This window comes from Aplysia californica, unplaced genomic scaffold (genome assembly GCF_000002075.1).
Source record: "Aplysia californica isolate F4 #8 unplaced genomic scaffold, AplCal3.0 scaffold00065, whole genome shotgun sequence".
Lineage (NCBI taxonomy): Eukaryota > Metazoa > Mollusca > Gastropoda > Aplysiida > Aplysiidae > Aplysia > Aplysia californica.
In genome coordinates this window covers 122,073-142,565 of record NW_004797335.1, presented here as the reverse complement: position 1 = coordinate 142,565, position 20,493 = coordinate 122,073, and the positions used below count along the sequence as shown (strand labels likewise).

Below are 20,493 nucleotides of genomic sequence, written 5' to 3'. Positions count from 1 at the left end.
TTTTTTTTTTTGGCGGTAGACATTCACATTTCTTTTTAGTTTGATCTAACAAAACTCACTTTGGTTTTTTAAATTTTGATTGCAATCAATGAGCATACCAACAATGTATTCCAATAATTCCATGACATTTTTAACTATACACGTCTTGCAACTTTTCTTGATTTTTCTTGCAACTTTTTCTATTTTCAAAAGCAACTTTCTCTGAGGACAGGCCGGTAGGCCTACTCAGTCTCACACTCACACAGGTTCATTGACCGGTCACATTTTTAATACTAATTTATTTTCAAGGCGACACAGCGCCCGTAATGCACAACCTGCATGTTACAAATGCTGCGTTATCTTTCAGACTATTACCGGAAAATTTCTGGGTGGTAACGAAAGCGAAAGCAGATCTTGATTCTTCCCGATCGAGCCTCGGTGTCACACACATACACTTCCGCCATAGTGGTTCAATTACGTGTCCTCGTCATGATTCATCAACCATACTGTCTAGATTATAATAGCAAAGATAGTATAGATAGCTACACTACTAATATTATTATATTACACAGGCCCTATCCTTTCCCGACCCATCACAAAATTCCCGACCTGGTGGGGACCCTGTTTGCCCCCTCCTCTGGGCTCCTGTCACGTTCTGCAGCCTTTCTATTGCTACTCCTTGGCTACTGATCTTCTGGTTGGAAAGATATACACCTAGCCTTCTTGGACAAAGGCGAAAATCTTTGGAAGGTACCGTGTGCAAGTTGCAAGCTTTCAACTCTGTGACGACGTCGTAACATATATTATAATATTAATACGAAGTCGCTTTCAACGAGGTCTCGATAACCAAATAAAAGCAAAAGCAATTTGGGGCCCCAAAAGCGAAGAATTTTTCTCCTTTCTCTCCATCTCACGCTAAGCACAATCCTCCATTCATAACACGCTGTGTTGCTAGATCTAGTGTGCCTCCTAATGGGCCCCAAAGCCAGGAGGATGTGCGAGGGTTAGCCTACGGTAGGGATGGGGGGACAGGGTGGGTGGGAACGCGATGCGGGCTGCGTGAAACTGGATGATCTCTGGATGGAGGTCTAGGTCTAGATCGAGACCTTCATTTTATTCAATTTTCTTTTTTTCTCTCCTGATCAGAAAATCCAAGCTCCCGCCTTTACTTTATGTAGATCAAGGCCTAGATGTGAGAGGGTATGTTTCCACACAAAAACTTCAAGAAGTGTTCAGGAAAAAAAAATTTATTAAAAAAAGCAGAAATGACGGCCCGAGTACAGCTCAAATCACGCGCACACTGATGCTGTTGGAGATTTTCGCCATCAGGGGAAACAACTGTCTTAATGGGAGCTTCCAGCAGCTGATTTAATTTTTCGAGGATTTTCGGTTTCAGGGCATCGTAAGTATGCCATTTCTGGCTATTCAAGCCTAAATTTAACAAGAAAATAAGTGAGAAAAAAACGTACTTGCATACATAATTTTCCGCTTGTGGTAATCCATATATAGAAATCCAAAGCCATGCTTTCTCCCTTGTTTGTAGCCTACCAACTCTGACACCCACAAAAGTAGTATATCAGCTAGATCTATACTATAAAACTTGACAGTTAATGTTCAACCTTTTTTCTGCACGTGTTACTGTTATTTGTACCATAATGTGTAGAAATATTACACATGATGTATAATAGTACAGCTAGAATCTAGATCTAAATAACTTGACCCAATTCCTAACCTGACAGCTTATATTCAACTTAGACCCACAACAATATGTACAAATAAACGCTCTCTTCAGAGTTTTCTTTTCTTGGCAGGCCCAAGATCTACTGAACCACAATCATCATGTCTTCCTCTTGTTTACAGTTACAGTGCTGGTGCTCTGCTTGTGCTTTAGAAAATGAAAGTAAAAGACACTGTCTACACTTTCAAATAAAAGAGCACTTCTGGTATGGGTCGGCTATAGTTGACTACCGGTATTAGTATTAGTAATTACGGAAATTTTATATTTCGTATTTTTGCAATAAAAAAAAAAAAAAAAACATTTTTGGGCACAGTTTCACGCAAATTTTTCCATTTGCGGAATTCTGCAAAACTGCGGAAGACTGGAAGCTCTGTATTAATTACCGGTACAGGTATATAATAATGTAATTTTAATCACCGGACTCCTTTTTTCTTCTTTAGCCTTAGTCACGTTCAACGAGAGGTTGAATCTAACGAGGACAACAAGCCGGTCCCGGCAACCTCGTTGAATGCGACACCCACTGTAGGCCTACATTGTAAGAGACACGACTCTGGGATTCACGATAAGCCTGCTACTGTAAGAAGAGCGGCCCTATGTAGAGAGTAACACAAAGAAATGAAGGAGAATTAGAGACGAGTCATTCGACAAGATAAGGAAGAGAAAACCACACCAGAGCACGGGCAAAACACCCACCATCACCAATAAAAAGCAGCACAACCTAAATCATTCAAAAGTACAAAAGAAAACCAACACTCAGATATAATACACCAGTCAAGTCATTTATTTCGGTTGTTGTTGCTTCTTCCCTCCCTTGATCTGGCTTGCAATTCTGTCCAAATCTCTGCGGCCCTGTCCTGTCAGACGGCGACCACTGCGGAAAAAAAAGAAGATTTTTACCAGTCACAGAAAAAGAATTAGTTACAGGGTAGTTCAGTCAATAATCATATAATGTTGTATTACCCCTGTAGAAGCAGATCATTCATGTTTCTGAGGTAAATAGTTACCCCCGATAGTATTTTTTGGTGTTGTACGGCGCTCGCAAGTGGACTAATCCAGATTCCTGGGGTTTCCAGAAATCTTGACACCTACACCAAAAGTAGGCATAGTCCTACCTATAGGAGAAATTTGGTTTCATTGGTGTGTATATTTGCTTAACTCCCCTTGTCTTTTAAAGAAACTGAACAAGGGGCAAAAACTTTACACACCTTCGATTTTCTCAAAACAGCATTTTTCGGGATAGCCCCCTTGTGCTTAAAAGCAACCCCATAAATGAGCAAGCTCGGACTCAACGAGGGTGGCTTGCAGGATGAACTGCCCGCCGCTGACATGACTGTTCATTTTTCTCCTACAATGAATTTTATCCGGCCACGGAAACCATCACCGGCACCATCTTGAACCATTATCTTGTTAGCATATTGTTTATATCTTATGCAACCAATCAGTGGCCTTCTTCCATATGGAAACACATTGTTAGCGTGCATCGGACAGATCATGTGCGACTGTGTGTCTGGGGGTACAAGCGGTCCGGGCATAGAACTTAGGTAAAGATACAAATAAATGAGCCAGTTTTTTTTCACACTGGTTTCTGATCAACGCATCAACAACGTCACAATGATAAGCTAGTCTTGACATAGATTTATGTAATGAATTTTGTGTGCTGGACAATAGAATCAAATGTTGCAGGCTAGGTTCTACAGAACATAACTTGTCGGGCAAACAGAACGCTATGGAATTAGATGGTAGATGACATAGGCGTGCATTTGAACAAATAGGCTTTTTTGCTAAGCGTGTGTCGGTAGAGTCAAGTATATATTCTTGGAATTGTCCAGCATGTCTTCGGTATCACATCAAAGAAACAAAAATGCCTCTCATTTGAAACCAAACTAATTTTCATTGAGAAAATCCAATACATTACTTGCTCAGTGCCTGTAAATATCTCCATAAAAACCTCATGTCTGCTACAACAAACACTCGCACTCAATGAAATTGAATGTCAGGCTCGACGACCGTGTTGAATCACTGTATCAATAGTATCAAACCAAGTAGTCAGGACCTACTTACCAGTTTGATGAATCTGAAGGTTATTTTACAAATTGGGTAGAAGCACCCCCCCCCCCCAATGTCACAGAAAAGCAAAATTTGCTTAACACACACCCTAAGGGCCTGGACGGGAAGTCCATTATTAGATCCTAAGCAAGGGGAAAGAACCCACCTCCCGTGAATACTAGCCTTTAAAAAACACATTTTAAAAATACTAAACAAATTCCAAAAATCCTGAAAAAATAAAAGTCAAAAAGAAAACAATGTAGTTTCAGAAAAATATAACTTTATGTATGCGCAAACTGTTGTAACTTTAGTTCAATCGGGGTGTCCGACCCGTCACTCTCAGCCTCGCGGTCGGGCCCTAGATCTAAATTCTATAATTTCTCCGTCTGATCAATCGGAATCGCCCCAAACACTTCCTACAACGTTTTCATCAAAATCTGAGCCATCTGATTTGTCACATGCTCGTTTTTGCTCAAATCCATCGTTATTTCCGTTCTCGAACTCAATTGTGTCGCTTTTCAACAAGTCGAGGCACTTTCGAAGTGTCGGTAACGCGATCGCACTTCGATCAGCTCTAATACTAAAACTACTGCCCCCAAAAATTTCGTTTCGGTATCAAACGAAAGAAGAAACTTTTTGCTATAACTTAGCAATGACAATGAAAAATTAAATTTTCATCCGAATTGCTTAAAAATGGGCTTAAATGAAACTAGAGTAAATTCTAAGAACTGTGGTTTTTAAATTTTAAAAATCCATTGATAAATAAAAAAGTTATTGGGATTTTTGTTTGCAAAATGTTGGAGGACCTTCATATAGGAAAAAATCGCCAAAATGTGGGACATGTTTTGATGTATTTTGAGGAAAAACTGTTCATAAGTCAGTAATGAATTGGAGCATATGAATGAAACTTGGCATCTCCATGTGATTTTTAGTGCCAAATCTAGTTCTGCTATCACTTTTTCGTTGTCTTCATTACTTTGGATCTTAAACACTGATATTTGCGTGAAATTTGTTGAATTGCGTGACATCGTTTTTACCGCGACGCGATCACCCCTTCTAAAACTCAGTAAAGCGCTATCGGGAAAACCCGCGATGTAGTCATCGGTGACCCATTTGGTTATAGGCAGCCAATCACATGCCGCCTAGCGATCACGCGCCTCTTGCATGCCGGCACCTCGCGTTTGGAATGCGCGATTAAGTTTCTAGATCTAGTGTTTTATCAATGGGTGGGTGGTAATTTTAAGTTGGTACGGAAAATCTACTAAACGCAGAGATCTGAAATTTTACAGCAATAAAGAAGACATGTGGGGCGCTTGTGTGGTCGGCGATCAACCCGCTGCTCCGCTTAGTTTTCGAACCGCAGAGGAAATTCTCACAAACACGGCAATATCTCCGGTTCTAGTAATCGTTCGGGATTGTACGCTGGCATGTCGTTAGTTTAACCTTTCCTCTGGTTGGTTGCCGAGTTTCATTGATTTTCGTCCAGGAGTTTTCCCGTAACTAAACTTAGAAGAGAGTCACTTCTGATTCCGAGCGGCCCAAAAAATACCCCTCGCGCGGAGGCCGATTTCCGGCACAAGGCGCAGCGGGCGATTGGCATTGCTATATAACTATGCAAATCAAAATCCCGGCCCCAGAGTCTCGTCAAGGCGAGACTTTCGTTTCTTAAGACGCTGGGTCGGCGCGGGCGGTTCCGGGCGAGTCAGAGTGGAGCGCGTAAGGGAATTCCCGGGCGAGTTAGGGTGTAATGTGTTAAAGGAATTTTCGGCAGTAGCTCGGATATGTCTATGCCCACTCACCCAGTGTTGGCGTCCTGCTCAACCATCTTGAGGGATTCAAGGGCCTGCAGCACTCTCCTGGCAATGATGTTGGACGCACGGCAGTTGTGGCTTGGGGCAGTACCGTTACTCTTCTTGCCTGAAACGGGACAAAACCAAATTTGAGTTGAGCCTCAGTTTGACAATCATAATATAACAGCAGCCTACAAGTAGTATCATGTACTTTTTCAGAAAAAGTAAACCCTTCTAACTAGGGGAATTATTTTCAAAGCCAAAGAAATTCTAAACACGGACCCCTCCCCCCATTCAACTCAATGTACATAGAGGTGAATTAGCATCATATGACACTAATGTAATTCTTAGATACGATACAGTACAATTATAATATTTAATTGTTTTTTTGTTTTAAATCAGGAGCAGAACCTAAAAAGACCATATGAACTGGCTTCCAATCCTATTCAAGAAAAGGGAAGATGTGATAAACACAGTGCACCAGAAACTGCAGGGGGAATAATACCATAGTCTCTTTAAACTAAAGGGAGTAGTCGTTCCACCAATAACACATGATTTCTGGCTTGAGAAGCAACACATCATCGGTGTCACAAGCAATCCACTTGACCACTTCACTGCAGTGTAGCGTATCTCATACAACGGCTCAAACCCGTGCATTGTTCCATTGACATCTCAGTTTCTATTAAGTTTTGAATAAAGAGAGTGGCATCCCTTGAAAGGTTATCGTTTTTGCAAGGACATCATACCTATATAGGTCTATATAGACTATGCGACGGAAAAGGCGGGTTCTACAATATGAAAACAAAGCTAGGCGTGCCGTTTTCCTTACACACCTAGCGAGGCGGTCAGACTCGGAACGCTTGTCTCAGTTCTTTACATTGGTATACCGTTTATAACTTGTTCCGTCTGAGTATTGGCTATGGATAAACCATTTGTGAGGAGTGCCGACGAAATGAGTAACTTTTCGGGTTTTAGCCCAATGGAAATTTTATCACAATCAACTTCATAGGTGGAGTTTGTAAAATTTTAAAGTATGGAATAAAAGACATGGTAGACATGAGCAAAGGCAAAATGGTATCAATTGAAAACCTATATATCTGATCCCAGTGTCGATTATCAGCCGATATATATATCTCCATTCTTGGATCGCCAGAAGCAGACCTGTTACTCCATGAAATCTCAAAATCAGGATTTTAAGGGGAAAAAAAATCAAGACCAACAGCAAAAATCACCAAGGTGACTGCCAAGCTGACCTAAAAAATTTCCGAGACAGGTATCTATGCCCTCTTGTGTGTGTGTGTGTAAGCATCACGTCAAGCACTCAACCCCCCCCCCCCCAAAACCATTAAGTTCTGAAAGGCACTTTCAACCAGTGTGCATGAACCGCCGGTCCCCGACACCCATGGAACACGCGTGTTTCTATGACCTTATGCAGCCGAGAGCGCTGCAAAACACTTAAAATAAAAACCCCCAACAAACCATACACACACAAGACACGGCGCACCTGCAGTAGAATTTTTGTTGCCGTGGGTGTGTGTGTGCGTGCGTGTTCCCCCACTGGGCGTCTTATCACGTTGGGGTCTGCTCCCTGCCTGGGCCGACTTAACTTTTGGTACTTTTCAACATACAATTTTAGGTGTATCCTTGCATTTATGGTAATTCTCATTCAGCGCACCCAAAGCATGCATTTCTGCTCTTGAAACAAAAAAAAAAAGAATGGACGTTTTAACTTGTCTGGTCAATTCGTTAGACGCGTCGGACCTGGCAATTTTTTTTGAATAGCGTGGAGGAAAAAAAAAAGGCCTCGACAAAATCGGTCAAACTTTATGAACATGAAAGACATCGCATTCGTGCCGATACTTAGAAAAGATGGTATCTGCGCATATAATAGAAAGCTGTAATTTCGCAACTTTATCCACCGGGCACACAATTCGCTATGAAGCAATTCCTCCAAATACAACTTTATGAGTCTAATATAACCGTGAATCTTCCACGGCGTCATTTTTCGCCCGATTCTGTTACTTTTAGTTAGCGTGACTCAGCAGCCCGCCGGAGCTCACCAGGTTAATGAGCCCTGAAGCGACTTTGCCGGTGTCGGTCAGGAAGTTCGCATTTTTTACCATGTTTAAAACGATATAACTTCTTCCCCATCCCACATAGCAAACCATTGCGCGGATGCACTAAAAGGCTCAATGTCTTGAGATTTATTCTGCGTTTGAATGGTTAATTTCTGTGCCTTAGTTTTTGTTCTAGACAAGTGTTTGTAGAGTACCCAATTTGTCCTATCTTAGTTACAAACTTATGAACAAATGATTGTTAATTAAAAAAAGGCACGACATCTCTCCAAAATCTGTGTTAAACTGACTACGAATATCATGTCTTTTACCATGAGAAATCTTAAATCTGCGCGAGTAGTAATAGTCAAGTTATAAGAGAAGAAAGATGCACATCTGCATTTTTTAACTAAAGACGATCAGCGTTAGCTCTATTTCAATATTAAACAAGAGAAAGTTACTCTGCGTTGTAATGGAATCATGCTGTGTCTGTAGAAGCCTGCATACAACTAAAAAGATATAATATAAGCGATTAAAAAAACCACAAAACCGTGTAAATACATGGGTAGAGATAAACTTCTTGTATGGAATAAAAATAATGACAGCTAAAAAATTCATTCTTAGTTTTTGTGTCGGAAATATGTGCGGACACAATTATGAATGTGAAAAAATCAGTCTCATTGTCAGTTATTGCAAACGGTCATAGAAACGAAAAATAAAGCTGGAAAAGTCTGGTGCTGATTCAAAGTCCCTGGAAAGCTAGAAATTATTCTTATAACCCAATAACAGTAATTGCTATTACTTAGCAATGACCACGAAAAACCTTTATTTTTTGCCAGAAAGTGTTTGCAAATAGGTGCATTTTGCAGCTTTATCTTCACAGAGCATGGAACTTTTTGAATTTTTGAAATCCATCAATAAACAAAAAAGTTACGGATTTTTTAATCAATAAATTCTGGTACACTTTTATATGAAAGCCCCCCAAAATATGGGACGTTCTTTGGTGACGATTGAGACAATATTCGTCATAACTCGCTCATTTCTCTGAGTATTTAAAAGAAACTTGGCAACTCAGTACATTTTCTACTGCAGAATCCAGTCCTGCCTTCTAATATTGATTTTTTTCTCTTTCACGCTAGTGCAAAAAAAAAAGTTACAATTTAGCATTGCCGACTCCAGCGCGTCTAACGAAATAACCAGGCAAGTTACAACGTCCGTTCTTTTTTGAGTCTCAAGAGCAGAAATGCATGCTTTGGGTGCACTAAATGAGAATTACCATAAATAAAAGGATACACCTTAAATTGTACGTTGAAAAGTAAAAAAAATTAAGCCGGCCCAGACAGAGCAGCGACAGGGAGCTGACCCCCATGACCCCAACGTGATAAGGTGCCCGGCGCGGAACCCCCCGCGGCAACTAAAATTCCACTGTAAAAGTTACCAAGAAGTTTCTCTATGAAAAGTACAAATCGATTTTAGTGCCAGAATACATCTTCAATGCAATACACAAACAGTATTTGTTACACTTAAGAAATTCCTCATTTTTCTTAAAACGCTTAGTCTAGGTTTTGTAAGTTGACTGAATAATAGGGATGACCTCGTAATTGGGTTATAAGAATAATTTTTAGCTTTCCAGGGAAACTGAATCAGCATTTTTCCAGCTTTATTTTTCTTTTTTATGACCATTTGCAATAACTGACAATGTGACTGATTTCTTTACATTCATAATTGTGTCCGTGCATATTTCCGACACAAAAACTAAGAATGAATGTGTTAGCTGTCATTAAATTTATTCCATACAAGAAGTTTATCTTTACTCATGTATTTACACGGTTTTAAGGGCAGAAAGATAATGTACACTAATTAGAACAACAAACCTCCATAAATCTTGGTCAGAGCCCCAACACCGCAGGGAGCACGGATGTACAAGTGGCGGGCCACTGAGGCTGAGGATGAAAAAGGAGCAAAAATTATTCAAAAGGAAATTCCCCATATCAACCTCAAGTGTGAGAGAAACAATAAAGCAGTAACAAAGCTTGTGCTTTACGTCAACATATATCTCGCCAGCCGTGAGATTCAACCGCCTAAGTACTAAAGACAAACTTTACAGGAGAAGCAAAAAACCTTTATTTCTTTATGCCCGTACCTATGAGTTTGAAATTAAGATATGTAATATAATGATGTAGGACGATGGTTTGTAACTAACTAAAAGAACCCCCCCCCCCCCCCCCCAAAAAAAAAGACAATGTCCCCCCCACTTTCTTACATAAGTTACTGAAAATAGGCGGTTTACACTACCAAAATCTGCACGATTCAACCGTCTCAGTGACAGAGTAATGACCCTTGAATCACGTTAATCAACTCCACTCGACGAGTGCCAATAGTAGCTTGGGTGTTTGAGTAATCGACAAAAGCAAATCATAATCGTTTTAAGAGTTTCAGGGCATCCAAAATATGCCATTTCTGGCTATTCAAGCCTAAATTTAACAAGAAAATAAGAGAGGGAACCCCCCCCCCCCCCACATACCTTGCATACATAAATTTCTTAGTAGTTAATCCATATAAATCCAAGGCTGTGCTTTCTCACTTGTACAGGTAGGTCTACTATAGTAGTATAACAGCTAGATCTATAAACTTGACAGTTAACTTATTTCTGCTTGTTGGTTTGCACCTTAATGTGTTGAGTACATATTATGATTATCCAAGGCCATGCTGTTCTCCCTTGCACTGTGCACCCATAACAATAGTATAACAGCTAGATCTAAATCAGAGATTCCAGCAGCTGATGTAATTTTTTGACAGAGCCCTTGCAGGGGGTTGAAGGGGGACAGCGCTCCCTTATGTTTGACAATTTCTGGTTATTCAAGCCAAAATTTAATAAAATAGCGAGAAAAAACACCATGCATACATAATTTTCTGCATGTATTAATCCATATAAACCTAAAGCCATGCTTTCTCACTTGTACAGATATAGTACACCCATAACAGTAGTACAACAGCTAGATCTATAAAACTTGACAGTTAATGTTCAACAACTTTTTTTCCTGCTTGTGTTGGTTTGCACCATAATGGGTAGAATCCTTATAACAATATTATAACAGCTAGATCTAGATAACGTGACAGCTTATATTCAACTTAAATCCACAACAATACTTAGATCTACAAATAAACAAGTCTGGTAAAAAACAACAAAAAACAAGCTCTCTTCAGAGTTTTCTTTTCTTGACAGGCCCAAGATCTATTAAACCACAATCGTAATTTCTTCCTCTTGTTTACAGTGCTGGTGCTCTTCTTGTGCTTTAGAAAGTGAAAGTAAGACACTGTCTACACTTTCAAATAAAAGAGAACTGGTATGGGTAGGCTATTGTTAACTACCAGTAATTACAGACATTTTTTATAATAATTTTTTTTGGGGCACGAATTTTCACGCAAAATTTTCCATTTGCAGAACACTGGAAGCACTGCTAAATAACTCGACAGCTTATGTTCAACATAAAACCACACCAATATTTACAAATAAAGTCTGATAAAAAAATCAAGCTCTTTTTTTTTTAGCTTTTTTTTCTTGGCAGGCCCAAGATCTATTGAACCACATTTCTTCCTCTTGTTCACAGTGCTGGTGCTCTACTTGTGCTTTAGAAGTTAAAGACTGTCTACACTGTCATATAAAAGAGCACTTCTGGCATGGGTTGGCTACTGTTGACTTTTACCAATAATGTAACATTTTAATTTCGCAGTAGCCTTCTTTTTACAAAATTTTCACAGAAATTGTTTCATTTGCGGAAAACATGAAGCACTGATTTTACTTTCTGACAAAATTACCATGGATGCACAAAATGGAGGTTGCTTAGCCCCCATGGTACATCATTATAATAACAGTACTCCAAAGAGGAGAAACTTACCAGCCCTAATGTAAAACCAGTCCTCATCATAGGGACTGAGCTCCTTATGGCGCCCTAGCTTGACAATGTCGGACCATTCTGGAACCTTTACCTTTCCAGTCCTATAAAAAAAAAAAAAAGGTCGTTCAGCTGTTTAGTATGTAAGTATGACACACAAATAATACAGTACCAGAAGTAAAACAAAACGAATAATGCTACAAATTTTGATTTTGGAACAGAAGTGTTATCCCCTCACAATAGACTAGATCAAGTGTATGTGCTGTTCCCCATTCAAGGCCAATAACGTCACAAAATTTTAATAAAAAAGTCTGCCAGAAAAGAGACAGATTTCTGTGTTATGATGTGTCACTCTGCGTCTCTTCACTGACACATGTTTGTAAACACTCGGGCTGCAGACCTTGTTGACTTGTTTCACCCCCAAAAGTGAACCGGAGGTAACAACTCGTTCGCTACTGAGCACGTTACGGTAAAAAATTTTGAGGGCCTTTCCCCATCCTGCCAAAATAATGTATTCCACGTTTTGACCCCCCCCCAATATAGAAATCTTACGCAATTATCAAGGGATGTAACCAAAACAATGACCACTCAGGACACATGCGATAAAAGTAACCCCCCCCCCCAAATTTCAGTGAAAACAGAACCAAGTCTTATCGATTCTTCCAAAATCACATTAGGTGTAGCAATGAGTGAGTTGAGTACATCAACCATTAAGGAAGCCTATCTGCAGAGCAATGACTATCCAGTTCGACCATGACACCAGTTAGTATTTACTAAGTGGCTAGCCATACTTTCTAAGGTTAAAGGCCCTAATTGTTGAGTACACAGGTCTCAAAAGATCTGAATCTAGTAAGTAAATATCAAGGTTTAAAAGAAATGCATGTCAGTAAGGCACCTTTTGGTTTCGTCTGAAATACAAATACTTTAGGCATTGCAAACTAAAATTTTATTTACAATTCAGCCATCATTATTAAGCACGGCTAGCCTGCCAGTCTAGCCGTAATTAACCATGGAAGTGGTGCTCAGCGTTTCACCGGAAGTAACCCGTCGCAACGGTCGATCAGTTATAAACACAGGGGTTTGGCCGGGAATAGCTGAGATACGAGAAATGGAAACCTGCTACTGAAAAATGACCGTTTTACAGCTCAACAGAGATAAATGATAAAAAACAAATAAAACCATAACTTTTCTTGAAGCTCATAGAGCGAGCCAAAAAAAATTATATACACAATCAAAGCACAAAACACGATTAACTCAACAATTAGTACATTAGCACGGCGAAACAAGTGACAATGCGTAGTCGCTCAGCTGGACTGCGTCACTTTATCAATCGATATCTTGGCCAAGAGACGCTCTACGGGTCCAAGATGACCTGAAAAGTCATTGTTCACTATTTACAACTTTGACATATGTAATGTACTACGTCACTCTCCATACAAGGAATAATGAAATTTTCCATTGAAAAGTGTCAGCGTCTATGCTCTTATATAATAGGGTCTGTGCGCCCCCGGGTAGCCTGGCTCACGCCCTTTATTTTTATATAGGGCCTGCGCGCTTCCATGGCTGGCAGCCTAGCAAATAAGTACGGCTAGCCTCATATTATCCATAACTGTACATAAAAAATGTTACCCACCTTTTCAAGAAATCAGCCAAGGCCTTGGTGAACTCATGAGCGTTGACATCCTTTACAGAAATACCCATCTGGGAACAAAATTTCAGCACATTACAAACTTACTCTCTGATGACACAATACGTTACCAGCCCTGCCACTCTGTGAAATCTCAAAATCAGGATCTCAGGGGAAAAAAAATGTCAGGATCCACAACAAATCACCAAGGTGACTGCAGACTGGAAAAAAAAAAATGACTGTCTTTATTCGGACTCGGGTCCGGAAAAAAGGAAGTGTCTTCGTTCTATAGCCTAGATCTAACGTTCAGTGCTTCCAATTTTCAGCGATATTTTAGTTCCCCCCACACCTTATCTGCCGACCCGATGCCCGCCACCTCATTGATACGCCCCCCCCCCCCATGTTTCCCACTTTCTTTATTATGAGCTGTGTAAAAAAGAAAAAAAAAGACAGATTCGTTCAAATACGCAAGCCTGTGTCATCTCGATTGTTTACCAAGAAAAAGTTGTGTTGCTGTGTAGAGCCGAGCATACGGCAAGTTTGGATTCCAAAGACCAGCGCACAAATTCATTACGCAGATCAACGTCAAGACTTGCTTACATTATTGTAATAATGAAATGATCAGTTGCTGGGGGAAAAAAGACTTGATGCGTATGCGACGCCCAGACCGCTAGTGCCTCCCCTCCCCGACACGCACACACAGCCGAGCCACACGTGTGCAGGCCACCTATCCGACCCCAACACACGCTAACAAGCCATCTTTAATTGCTTTTGATGACCTCTTGAGTCTTGATAAATAAACATTTATTAGAAGCGTTGTAACTTTTCAGGCCGGCCTCAAATTCATCATAAGTGACATAAGATAAAAACTCGGCTCCTGCACAAAATGTCATTTTGCACGAAGTGATCCTGATCTCTACCCAGCATGAGGCGAGCCACGAGCGAGGCAGGACAGTCCGACAGGGAGCCGGAAGTAGGAAGTGATGTCATGCTGGACCAGAATCAGAGCCCGAAAAACATTTTTTCATATTCGGACTCGAGTCCGAAGTCACTTAGAAAAAAATAGGTAAAATCGGGATGAGTGGCAGGTCTGGAATACTCATTAACAAAGCCTCTAGCACAAACAACCCCTGTTGCTATTCACTAGACAAAAAGTTAATAACGGTGAGGATAGCCAAAAGGCTTGCCTGCGTTATTCTCACCCGGGGTGAGAATAGAGGTGGCCTCACAGTTATGCATTAGAAAGTGGCTATTCTCACCTGCCCGGAAGTTCTCGCAAGATCAACTCCTCCCCTCTTCTCTCTCTCTCTTTCTGAATGGAAGTGGCTATTCTCATCCGGGGTGAGAATAGAAAAACGATCTACCTCTCACCCCGGGTGAGAATTGCCAGCGTAGGCTATTCTCACCCGCTGCGAAACAAGACCTGCTTTTCCTCATTTTTGAATACTGTCTATCGGTGTGGATGATCAAATTGACCAAAACAAAGTTAAAAAATGATGTTAAAACACAAAAGTAAATTAATTTGGTTGTCTACAAAGATGCTACGGCTATTTAACTTTTCGAATCGAGCCGAACTACGTGGGTCGCCATTTTGTTTTGACCGGAAGTTCTCGCGCTACTCCTCTCTCTCTCTCTTCACTGCCCACAGACAAAATTGTACACTTTTGGTAGGCTACAGTTGTAATGGCAATGGAACGTTTGTTCACGGCACAGAATTCTACAATGTTTCTGTTATCACAGTGTAGAATTCTGTGGTTTAGGGTGAACGCAAAATTTGTTGGCTATAACGGTGAACGCGCACTGGGTGAGAATAGAGGTGGCCTTTCTGAATACTGTCTATCGGTGTGGACGATCAAATTGATAAAAGCCAAGAAAAAATTACTTTATAGCACAAAAGTAAGCTAATTTGATCGTCTTCAAAGATGCTATGGCTATTTCACTGTTCGAATCGAGCCGAACTACGCGGGTCGCCATTTTGTTTTGCCCGGAAGTTCTCCTAAGATCTACTCCTCCCCCCCCCTCTCTCTCTCTCTGTCTCTTTCTGAATACTGTCTATCAGTGTGGACGATCAAATTGACCAAAACAAAGTTAAAAAATGATGTCAAAACGCAAAAGTAAATTAATTTGGTTGTCTACAATGATGCTACGGCTATTTAACTTTTCGAATCGAGCCGAACGCGGGTCGCCATTTTGTTTTGACCGGAAGTTCTCGCGCTACTCCTCTCTCTCTCTCTCCGCTGCCCAGTCACAGACAAAATTGTACGCTTTTAGTAGGCTACAGTCACTACAGTTGTAATGGAACGTTTGTTCAAATTCAAGGCACAGAATTCTACAATTTTTCTGTTATCAGTGTAGAATTCTGTGGTTTAGGGTGAAAGCAAAATTTGTTGGCCTAGATCTAGGCTATAACGGTAAACGCGCACCGGGTGAGAATAGCCAAAAGACTCGCCTGCACTATTCTCATCCCGGGTGAGAATAGAGGTGGCCATGCATTAAATAGATGCACCCCAGGTCTAAAACTGAACAGGGAAAAATAATTCGGACCAGAACCTGAAAAAATCATGGATGGAATCACTACAAAAACAAACATGGCGAAACCTAGATCTAGACTCTAGTCAACAGTAACTGGCGATGGAAACCCTGGAAGACAACAATAATAGATCTAGACTTACTAGATTCTAGATATCTATATTTGGGCCAATCACACAGGTGTTCGCTTAGCTTCATGTTTTCTGAAGTGAGACTAAACCTAGATTCTAGATCTAGTCTAGGCTTCTAGGAGGCCTAATAATAACCCTGGACAGCAAACAGTTGTAAGGACTCAAGACAGATCAGATCTCCAATCTCAGTCTAAATATGAACTGAATATCAAAGAGGTAGAGGCAGGATACAGGACTAAAACTACGATTAGGATCTAAATCTAGATCTACACTGTACTAGATCTAATCTAGATCTAATAGATCTGAATCTGCAGGCTGAGGACTGAGGCTACTCTACTACTACAAGATCTTGACGTCTATAGGTTCAGGACTATCAGGTGGCCATAGCCATAACAAACGCCGGAGCCATGATCATCGCCATACAAAAAGTCGCATTAGATCTATAGATCTACGTCACAAATGACAACATGAAGGCTAAACAGTGATGCAACTGGCATTTTTCTCAGTAAAATAGGATTCATTCACCACATAAATCATTGCCAAGGAAATAAAAACGAGCTCTAGATCTATCTTGTGACAGAACAGAGCCTGCAACCGAGATCTACAACTGAACAAGAAGACTGATTAACCTGTTTACGATAACCTAGAGAATGTGCAGTAATAATGCAATCATTTTTACCTTGGAACAGAAATTTGGATATAATTAAATTCACTGGGAACTCATAAAACTATAAAAGGTTGACTTTACCTCCTAACCAGACAAAGTCGTACGATTTTATTCAATATAAGTTGTTACCTTGTTCTCAGGGTATGTATGTCGGCAAGTTTACACCGGAAAAGGAAGTTCCACTGAGGCAAGTCACAATTTTTAGCAGATTAAATTTAAAAAACAGCATCGTTCTGTAAAACCACGAATAACACTATGTACTTGTAAAATTTATAATTTTTGTGATTTAGGTAAAATAAGTAGATATAAAGATTTATCCTTTTTTGTTCAAGACTTTTGAATTTCCTATCGATAAAACATGGATCTTTCAAAGACTACAACTTTTATAAAGTTAGATCTACTTTTTGTGGAGTTGAAGCTGCGGAAAAACCGCGAAACAAAAATTCGAACTAAGCCAACAGCCCTGGCCTACCAACATAGATCTAGGGATTGACAAGCTTTACCTTGGAGGACTTCCTCATTTCAACTTCCTCAGTTTCATCAAGATCTGAATTTGACGTTCGGTCTAGATCTATACGTTTTGTCAGAGTATTGTCGAAAACCTTCTACCATGGAGTCTGATTTGATAAAGTCGTTTGTTTCCGTTCTTAATTTATTGTAGAATCAGAAAAGTTGAACGGGTAAGTTGATTTTTTAAAATGCTGCCTTTGCCTTTAACTTTAGTCTTAGTTTAGCCTCGTCTTTTAAGAACGTTAGGCCGAGGACTAGAATCTAGATCTAGATCTAGATATAGATCTAGATCTATATCTAGATCTAGAAATCTAGTCTAGATCTAGATCTAGATTCTAGAGATCTAGATAGATCTATGTAAACTTTTCTCGATCTAGATCTAGATCTAGATATTAGATCTATTATTATTAAGTCTACTTTGTGTAAGCTCCTCTTACGGACAAAACTAAAGTATGCATGCTTCATCACTAGATTTCTAGATATCTAGATCTAGAGTCTAGAATCTATATTCTAGATCTACACAAAAAACAACAAAGCAGCAAGTTATAATTACGGACAGGCCACCTCTATTCTCACCGGGGGTGAGAATAGTGTGTAGTGTAGGTGAGTCTTTTGGCTATTCTCACCCAGTGCGCGTTCACCGTTATAGCCTAGCCTAGATCTAGGCCAACAAATTTTGCGTTCACCCTAAACCACAGAATTCTACACTGTGATAACAGAAAAATTGTAGAATTCTGTGCTGTGAACAAACGTTCCATTACAACTGTAGCCTACTAAAAGCGTACAATTTTGTCTGGGCGGTGGAGAGAGAGAGAGAAAGAGAGAGAGAGAGAGGAGTAGCGCGAGAACTTCCGGGCAAAACAAAATGGCGACCCGCGTAGTTCGGCTCGATTCGAAAAGTTAAATAGCCGTAGCATCTTTGTAGACAACCAAATTAATTTACTTGTTGTGTTTTAACATAATTTTTTAAACTTTGTTTTGGTCAATTTGATCGTCCACACCGATATACAGAGTATTCAGAAAGAGACAGAGAGAGAGAAGAGGGGAGGAGTAGATCTTGCGAGAACAAACAAGCTCCTCCCTGACATATGTTACGTTTTTACCGTCTTTCATAAATATACTGACAGTCATTAAAAACGCACCACTTACAAAACAGTTCAAATAATGGTGATGTTTTTATTTTTTAAAACAGATTGTATACCATAGCATTCTATGGTCATTTTGTGAACATTCACAGCTGAAATTAAATGAAAAGGTCAAATGGCACCGCCAGCATAAAAGCATGAAGTAACAAAAGTCATTTTTAAAAAATCAGAGCGGTAAATTGAGTTTTTAACACCTGCTTTTAGTATCGTGTATGTCCTCCATTGGCCTGAATACTATATGTACATGATTTTGTAGCATCTTTTCAACCTGAATTGACAAGAGTCTGAAAGAACACTTGTGGAATCTGTACCCACTCATTTGTCAAAGAACGCCTGAGCTCTTGGAGATTGTGTAGAGGTCTTCCACGGGACAAACGGCGGCCAAGCTCGTCCCACACATGCTCAATTGGTGTAATGTCTGGAAACAGTGATGGCCAAGACAGGATATCAATGTTGTTTGTTTGCAGAAAAGCACTGGTGGCTCGAGCAGGGTGGGAGAGAGCGTAGGAATAACTGCAGCTCTGGGTGTTGACCAAATAACGGCACGAAGGGGTTCTGTAAAACCTGCTGGTACGTGTTGACATTCACAGGCTGGTCGAAGAAGTATGGTGGTGTGTGATAATCGTGGCTGAACGCTCCTCATACCATGACGCTGTCTCCTCCCCATCTATCGACCTCCAGCATGCAACAGTTGGCGTAGCGTTCGCTGGGCGTCTCCAGACCCTTCTTCTCCTGTCAGCATGCGAGAGGGCAAATCGACTCTCGTCAACTGCAAAAGCTGCCTGGCCCACTGCAAACGTTGTTGACGGTGCTTCTGTGTCAGGAAAGGACCAACGTATGGGCGTCTGGCTGCAAGTCCTGCTTCCCGTAAACGGCGTCGCATGGTCCATTCAGATACTGGTACACGCCGATCAACCGCTTGACGACCTGTTTCTGGTGCTGGCAAGAAAAATAATGGGTGAATATAATCTCTCCTTAACAGCCGAAAAATCTGTCTCGCTAAACAAAGTTTAGGTTTGAGGTCGACACATCGGATTTTTTGCATATTGCACATGCGCATTGACAGTTTTGAACTGGGAACTTCAAATTTTGTGTGATCGGTAACTTCTGTTGCCCGTGAACTTTTGTCAACCTCAATTGATGTTACTGGATAAATTTTAGTCCAAAATGGTGCGTTTTTAATGACCGTCAGTTATAATTTAGATCTATCATAACATAATGATTTATGTTAATGAAAATGTCATGATCATCGGCATGAAGCTGAGCAGAAAGTGGCTGTTTTATCCATGCCGCCTTTTGGCACATTTCTTTTTTAAACTTTGTATTAGAAAGGGCAGGTTTATCTTTTTAAAGTGGCTGTTGAATTTTCAACGTAAATATAAATAGCCTCTCGACAGGCTACAGGTAAGAGGCAACTAATTTACCCAGTCAGTGAATATAGCTCTCTGCAACCCCTCACTCCCATACCATTAGTGTTACAATGATAAATCATGCCAACATTCTCAAACTTTTAAAGTTTTTAAGTTGTTTTTATTGGTGGGAGGGGTGGGTGCGAGCCGGGCTACCTGCGAAGTGCGCAGGCCCTATGAGGGCATCTAGGCCCTGGCCTTTTTCTATGGAAAATTTCAGCATCCTTTATAATGCAAAATGCTTTTGGGGCGGGTTACTTCCAGGGAAATGCTGCGCTTCTAGGGCTAGATTTAAGGAAAGTAATTTCATCACACACAATTAGGGTGTGACGAGATGACTGTGTGACGAATGACCGGTTACCCTCAAAAGCAGTATGTGGTCACGAAGGCCGCCATTCAATCATTCATAATGTCATACTTTACACATACGCGTACAGTCAAACCTGTGAAAGACGGCCAGCCATTGTCAAGGAGAAAAGTGGCCGTCTTAGGCAGGACTGATCAAGATGAAGAAAACAAACCATTCCCATCTGAGGTCCCAATCGAAAGTAGAACCATTGTTGTTGTCTTTGTTGTTGTTGTTGCTGTTGTTGGTTTGTATTTCGTTTGTAATTTTTATTTTGTTGCTGATTTTGCACAAGGGTGACAATAAAACGAAATGTATCAGACGAGGAAGACCGAGTGCCATCTTAAAATAAAAACATGGGTTGCCACCACTTGGGGAAAGAGGGACGCTTCTGTCACAAGTTCATGTTGACGTCCTTTGTTACTTTGTTACAGACTGGATAAACAGTGACCACTCATCTCACGTACGATTTGTGTATGGGTTCTGGGTGGGGCTTATGGATTATGAGGGATCACACGCTTAACTCACCAGCAGTTGAAAATTGGTAGCTATTGATCAACAGTGGGAGGGGCCTACGCAACATGATCGGTTGGAGGGACTACCTAACAACAACGACAGGTGATTGA

General features: G+C 40.6%; 2 protein-coding genes across 2 annotated transcripts in view; one reads left to right on the top strand and one right to left on the bottom strand.

Moving 5' to 3' along the window:
- Nucleotides 1-2,477: 2,477 nt before the first annotated feature.
- LOC100533257 (40S ribosomal protein S19) lies at nucleotides 2,478-16,690 on the bottom strand. Its single transcript, XM_005093487.3, has 6 exons — nucleotides 16,587-16,690; nucleotides 13,137-13,204; nucleotides 11,507-11,607; nucleotides 9,482-9,550; nucleotides 5,563-5,680; nucleotides 2,478-2,588 (listed from the first exon to the last, which is right to left on the bottom strand). The coding sequence occupies exons 2-6, from the start codon at nucleotides 13,202-13,204 to the stop codon at nucleotides 2,498-2,500; spliced, it is 447 nt and encodes a 148-aa protein (XP_005093544.1). The 5' UTR covers nucleotides 16,587-16,690; the 3' UTR covers nucleotides 2,478-2,497.
- Nucleotides 16,691-16,852: 162 nt separating this feature from the next.
- LOC101850784 (titin) overlaps nucleotides 16,853-20,493 on the top strand; it is a 43,962-nt gene continuing 40,321 nt past the window's right edge. Inside the window, exon 1 of the mRNA XM_005093486.3 lies at nucleotides 16,853-17,137. The gene's annotated coding sequence lies outside the window, so the exon portion shown is untranslated. The remainder of the gene's footprint in view (nucleotides 17,138-20,493) is intronic.

Bases quoted from the DNA above. Each gene is read 5' to 3' on its own strand.
- LOC100533257 (XM_005093487.3), bottom strand. From the start codon at position 13,204: ATGGGTATTTCTGTAAAGGATGTCAACGCTCATGAGTTCACCAAGGCC. The intron at 11,608-13,136 runs GTGGGTAACATT...TTTTTTTTATAG, and splicing joins TTGGCTGATTTCTTGAAAAG to GACTGGAAAGGTAAAGGTTC. The intron at 9,551-11,506 runs GTAAGTTTCTCC...TTTCATCCTCAG, and splicing joins CTGGTTTTACATTAGGGCTG to CCTCAGTGGCCCGCCACTTG.